General features: G+C 56.6%; 1 protein-coding gene across 1 annotated transcript; it reads right to left on the bottom strand.

The window, feature by feature from the left end:
- Nucleotides 1-3: 3 nt before the first annotated feature.
- Nucleotides 4-5,370, bottom strand: LOC135980284 (intelectin-1b-like; the record flags this gene model as incomplete). The annotated part of the gene is made up of 5 exons (XM_065580321.1): nucleotides 5,054-5,370; nucleotides 3,805-3,868; nucleotides 2,318-2,467; nucleotides 402-649; nucleotides 4-21 (listed from the first exon to the last, which is right to left on the bottom strand). Coding segments are annotated over exons 1-5 (531 nt in total), but the record flags the coding sequence as incomplete, so codon positions are not given.
- Nucleotides 5,371-6,113: the final 743 nt, after the last annotated feature.

The raw sequence follows: 6,113 nt of genomic DNA, 5'->3' as shown, positions 1-6,113 counted from the left end.
GAGATCGTAATAACCAGGGTTCTGAAAAGCAAGGACCCAGATGAAACTTCTTAACCACATCCCAGGTACTTACATCACCGGGCATCTGGGCACATCACCAGCTGTGGTATATTTATTGTAACACCCGCCCCGCGAGGCAGAGAAGCACCTTCCCCATTGTACGGGGGAGAACGGAGGCACAGAGACTAGGTGACTTGCCCTAGTCACACTGGGGGCCTGTGGCAGGGCACGGAATGGAAGCCAGGGCTGCCTAGCCCTACACCACTGCCTTGACCACTGGGCCATCCCCCCATATAACCCCCATGCCCATGTCTCCCACCTGCCCATGTGCATTCAACCACATTCTAACGCACCCTCTCTCCCCAGCAAGTAGCTATTGGCCATGGAGAAGGGGACCCCACCTTGTAGTCATCACTGGTGGAGCCCACCGCAGAGCCGAAGGTGTTGTAATTGGCCCAGTTGCCGTCTCCCTCTGGGTAGTTGACGTCGCTCCCCTGCTGGCTGGACCAGCGATCGCCATTGGTGCACTTGCCGTAGGCGTTGTTCTCGTGCACGCTGGCCACCAGGGTCCAGCCGCCCCCCTTAGTGGTCATGTCGCAGAAGGTCTGGTAGGTCTCGCCGTTCTCGGTGCGCAGGGTGTAAATCCCATCTGCAGGGGGCGGGGTGGGAAGTGGGGAGCACTGAGCTGGTCAGCCAGGGCCGGGGAAAGGGGCAGGGCCCTCTCGGAGCCAGCCATTAAATGGGCAACGCCCAGGTGAGGAGTTTCTAGTGCCCTGCAGCAGGGCCCACACCCGGAGTCACTGGAGCAGGACGTGCCCCTGCATCCGGGAGCACAGCAGCCTGATTCCCAGGGACACTAAAGCCCCTTGGCAGCAGGAAGTGAGTGCAAATTACAGGGACTCCCAGAGGACATGGACTGAGCCTTTCCACACAAGGGGCTTTATACTGGGATAGCCATTCCCATAGGGGAGGGAAATAGGCTGTCCCTGTCTAAAGTACCTTTCCCCCAGTATAACTGTGTTCACACCGGGGCTGGATTGGTATCAATATATCAGGAAAACCCAACCCCCGACCCGTCACAGTGACACCAGCACAGACGCCGTGCGCAGACCAGGCCTAAGTGTAACCGAGAATCAGGCCCGGGGGCCATTTGTGCTCAGGAAAGGCCCCAGGGCTCATTCAGAGCCCCCTGCCCCTCCTGCTGTCTGTGTCCCCGCGCTGTGTCCCTCTTTTGGGCCTGAGCCTGCGGTGACTCGGTCTGGGGGCGGAACAATGGGTGGAACAGAGTCAGGCAAAGAATCTGCCACCCACTGGCTACACCCGGACTGTCAAAGGTGCTGAGCACCCGCCCCGGCCTGGATGTCGCCTGGCACTGGAGGGGCTCAGCCCCAAGAGCAGCCTCTGGGTCCCTGTCTGAGTCCTGCATGCCCTTCCTCCAGCTGAGACTCATGCCACGGTCCATGGGGGGGGGCGGGATTTTCAGAGGCACACGCTGGGCAATGGGAGGTGGGCGCCTCTGTGCCACTTGTGCCTCTGAAACTCTCTGCTGGGGGAGACCAGCTGGCCCCTAACGAGGCAGCAGGAGCCCTGTAGCGGGGTGATCATAGGCTGAGGCAAGGTGGGGATAGAGGGTGGGGGTTCCCCGGGGAGGGGAGACCCAGATCTGTGGGGTATTGCCTGGAGAGGCAGCACCCTAGGGCAAAGGGCACCAGGGTGCTGGGAGGAACACAGCAGCAGCAGGACACCAGCCTGCAGAGGGTGCTCTGAGGGCTGGAAAGCTAATTCCCTGCGCCAGCCAGCAGGAGGCGCCACAGGGGTGAGTCCCGCACTGTCACAAGCCCCAATGAGCTTTTCTCTGCCGGCAGCTGCTGCGTGTGGCGGGGGCCTGAGCAGCAGGGTGTGGCAGAGCGCTGAGTTCTCATGTCGCTCCTGTCCTGTGCAGTGCTAGAGAGACGTCTCCACGGAGCTCGGGGGCTGGAGTTCACTGAGTTACCGGCTAGGCGAGTTTAGGCTGGTTGGGCCCTGAGGAGTTTGCTGACAAGGCAGACAGGCTGGAGCAGGAGGGAGCTGTCAGCTGCAGCACATCTCCCGCCTGCTGGGGCTGGCAGGGCTAGCAGAGTGTCTCACAGCCAGCTCTGGTAATGCGGTTCCCCACTGTGCCCACGGGCAGGCAGGTGCCCCTGCTCCCAGCACAGAGCTGCCCGGGTGCATCTGAACGGACTGGACCCAGCTGTGGCCTTTACACTGGGTCTGGAGCAGGCACCCAGCAGAGGCAAAGCAGCTTCTGCAGGTCCAGGGATGCTTCCTCCGCACTCACCTCCAGCCCCGTACCGGGTGGCTTTAATTTCCTTGCAGCTGCGGGGCAGGCTCTGGTAGCTCTGGCCGCTCTGGGAGTAGGACGTGTCTTCCCAGTTCTCCAGCAGGTCACGGATGGCGAGTTTCAGTTCAGCAACACCCACGCTCTCGGCTGCACAGGGGGTGACTTGGGGTTAGTTAGGAGTTTTCTCTGTTACTATGTATGGGGCCAGAACGGCTTCAGAGTGAAACTTTTTATACTTAGATTGTCAGCCATTAGGTGCTGTTCTGGGTTTGTACAGCGCCTGGAACCACAGGGGCCGGGTCCAGGACTGGGGCACCTAGGCACGACTGTAACACAGAGTAATAAAAGTAATCCCTTTAGGTGCCCACCTCTCAGGGGCGGCTCTATGTATTTTGCCGCCCCAAGCACGGCAGGCAGGCTGCCTTTGGCGGCATGCCTGCGGGAGGTCCGCCGGTCCCACAGCTTCGGTGTACCCACTGCCAAATTGCCGCAGAAGTCGCGGGACCGGCGGACCTCCCGCAGGCATGCCACCGAAGGCAGCCTGAGGCTGCCCCCCCCCCGCGGCTTGCTGCCCCAGGCACGCGCTTGGCGCGCTGGTGCCTGGAGCCGCCCCTGCCACCTCTGCAAACCTGGGCTCCACGATATGTACAGAAGAAATTCACTGGAGCAGGTTCCTTATTGTTGACGTCACTAGGCCTCACCCTAGGTAACTTGGGAGGGTGGAAGGCCACTAAGTGTCAATGAAGCCTTCCTGCACTAGGCCTAAGTGAACCAAACTCTATTCTTCCATGTTTAAACTCTAATCAACCTCAAAAGCCAGGTGCAATTGGAATATGTAAGCAACCAGTTATCTGTGTGCAACCCCCTGCTCAAGCGGTAATAATGAGGCCTGCATGTTTCTGGCTGAAGGGAAAAAGGACAAGACAACGGTTTAAAGAAGTTACTAACAAGCTAGGCTTATAGCTGCCAAGAATGACTTAACTGCTTAAATGTAATCGTTATTTGCTTAGTAACTATTACCAGGGACGGGAGGGGTAGAGGGAGAAATGGGGGGGAGAGAAAGGGAGGGCTAGACGGGAAAGGGGGGGGTGAGGCTTAACTGCAAAATGTATAAAAGAAGAAAAACTGTTCCTGTTAGTGTGCTTGATCTGAGACGTGCCTGTCTCCTAGCACCGCTTTGGGACCCCAAATAAACTTTGTTTGCTTCTCCCCCTGGTGTGTTTATTGGCGCGAAGCACACCGGGCAACGAACCCCGCTGTTGCTTTGCTTCGGGCACTCTGTGCTGGCAACATTATGAACCAGGGGTGGAAGGAGGCTGCCTGCCAGTTGGGGTCGCTATTGCCTCACTTGTGTATCAGCAAAGCCTCCCCTGTAGCAACCCGCCCAGCTCTTCCCCTGCATGTATCACAGCCCTGGCCCCAGAGGCAGGGTCAGAGTTCGGGAGAATTAGTTCCCACAAGAGGAAAACGAAACAGCCACTTACCGCAAGGGGTCGCCCTGGTCACTGAGATGAGGAGCAGCAGGAGAGCGAGTTGCTTCATTGTTGACTTTGCAGCAGAGAAAACAGTAGATCTGCTGGTTAATAGCCAGGCTGGGGCTAGTTAGTGTCACAGAGCACAGGAGGTGGGGGTGGGGGGCAGCTTCTCCCCAAATCTCCTGCTCCCAGGGCTGCCCTGGCTCTCTGCATAACCTGCCCTTGGCACTAACTCCCTGCAGCCCTTGACTTCAGCGGGGGTTTGCCGGAGTGGGGTTGGCCTTGCAGTGATATCCTTAGAGCAGTTTTCATCTTCAGAGCCCACTGAGGGCTCAGCAATGGTTCAGTGATGGGCTTGTGGGATGGGAAGCTGAGGTGAGCAGGGCTGGGAGGGGAGCACCAGGGGAGTGCTGCACGGGGCACTGGGAGGACTCCAGGTAGCATCATGTGCACAGAGCAAGCCTTCCTCCTGCACTTCTTCTGCTAACTGAGCCTCGCATCAACGCTGCAGGGTGGCCAGGTCTCAGTATACCCATTTTGTAGTTGGGGAGACTGAGGCAGATAGACCCTGACCTGAAGCCCATTGAAGTCAATGGAATGCCTCACACTGGCTGCAGTCAGCGCTGGGATCAGGTCCAGGGAAGGGAAGCGAGGGGATCAGTACCCAAACCCCAATTCAGACCTTTTTCTAGGAGTCTCTCTCCTTGCTTTGCAGCAGAATCGACACCAGCACATTTCACTCATGCCCTGGCATCTTCCCTCCCACTGCATGGCCACAGCTTCACGAGCCCAGCCAAAGGGCCCTGCAGCACAGCTGCCCAGTGCTAGAGGCAGGCAGAGGCGGCTTGTTAAGGCTCAGATTCAGGAGAGCTGGGTTCAATTCCCCCCTCTGTCACTGACTCCTTGGGCAGGTGATGGGCTCTCTCTGGGCTCAGCTCCCCAGCTGTAAAATGGGCGAGAACCGTCCCTACTTCACCAGGTGCTCTGAGGATTAGTGCATTGAGGCTCATGTGTGCTGTGGTGCTGGGGAGCCAGACAAACCCATGCTGATGCTGTGTAATAATAATGTCTAGTGCTGTCATGAGTAGATCTCAAAGCACTTTACAGAGCAGCTCAGTAGTGTTATCCTCATTTTACAGCTGTAGAGAAACCAACAATGACTTGGGCTTTTTAAAGCTACTATTGTCATGTTGACATATCACAACTACTGCTACGTGACATCGCAGAGTAATGTACTAAGGGAAGGGTCAGGACTCACTTGATTCCCAGTTCCAGTGTCGCTGAGGCGTCTAACAGCAGATTTCAGCATCAGAAGCTTCTGACCAGAGAGACAGAGCGATTCCTCTGATGCACCAGTCGCAGATCTAACTTTTAAAGGGAGTGGAGCCACCCAATAAAAGCAAACACAGCTTACAAATACCAGAACTCTCCAGCCACGTATGCAGGGGCTGGGCAGAGGGTTTCCAGCAGAAACATTAAACAGGGTCAAATCTAGTTCATGTTCCAGGTATCTGAATGTATTGCCCTTCAAAACAAGGTCCGGCAGTCCACCCAGGAAACTCCAGGTTGATGCAATAGCACATGACGGGCCTGATATTACTGCATTATCACTGATTATTTGCATGCTGGGGCTGAGTGTTGATTCAGGTGGTGGAGTTGAATGGTCCTGATGAAGCCAAGAAGGAAGTTGCAGCTCTGTAGATCCTCCACTGCTATAATAACAAGACAGATTAAAGCAGGAACGTGGCTATTTAGGTTTCATTTAAGCAGTGTCTCTGCCCTTTGTCACAGCTCTGGAACAGTCCCTACACCCAACCCGCTTTAGGGTCATGCTCTCACTGGGGAAGCCACTTGGATTCACCGCCACCTTAGGCCGAACCTCAGAGCCTTCAGCATCCCTGCGTCACACGAGTCCAGCTGAGTTGGACCCTGAGACAGACTTGAACACCCAAAGGGAGCAATTCACCCCCACCTTCAGCATGCGCAGTGACTCTCAGCCAGCGTGGTGAGAGCAGCAGGGTTTATTAGCCATCTGGAACACAGTGTGGCAGGTCCTTGGTTAGCCCAGAGAACTGAAAGTTACAGCCTGGTCCATCTGGGTCAGCCCAAAGCACAGAGCCCTCTGACCCCTCTTCAGTCCCAGTCCAGGAGCATCTCTTGCTTCCAGCAGCCCACACTTCACATCCCCATTGGGCCCTTCTTCCATACTTTGTTTCTGTTCCAGGGCAAACATTGTCACCTGACCTCACCTCCTTAGCCCTTTGTTCTCCAGCTGGTCACACCTGACTGGCTTCCTGCGGAGGGTAGGCCATCCATGG

This window comes from Chrysemys picta, unplaced genomic scaffold (assembly GCF_011386835.1).
Source record: "Chrysemys picta bellii isolate R12L10 unplaced genomic scaffold, ASM1138683v2 scaf2528, whole genome shotgun sequence".
NCBI classification, from domain to species: domain Eukaryota; kingdom Metazoa; phylum Chordata; order Testudines; family Emydidae; genus Chrysemys; species Chrysemys picta.
Note: the sequence above shows the minus strand (reverse complement) of the source record. Positions and strands in the feature narration are given on the sequence as shown.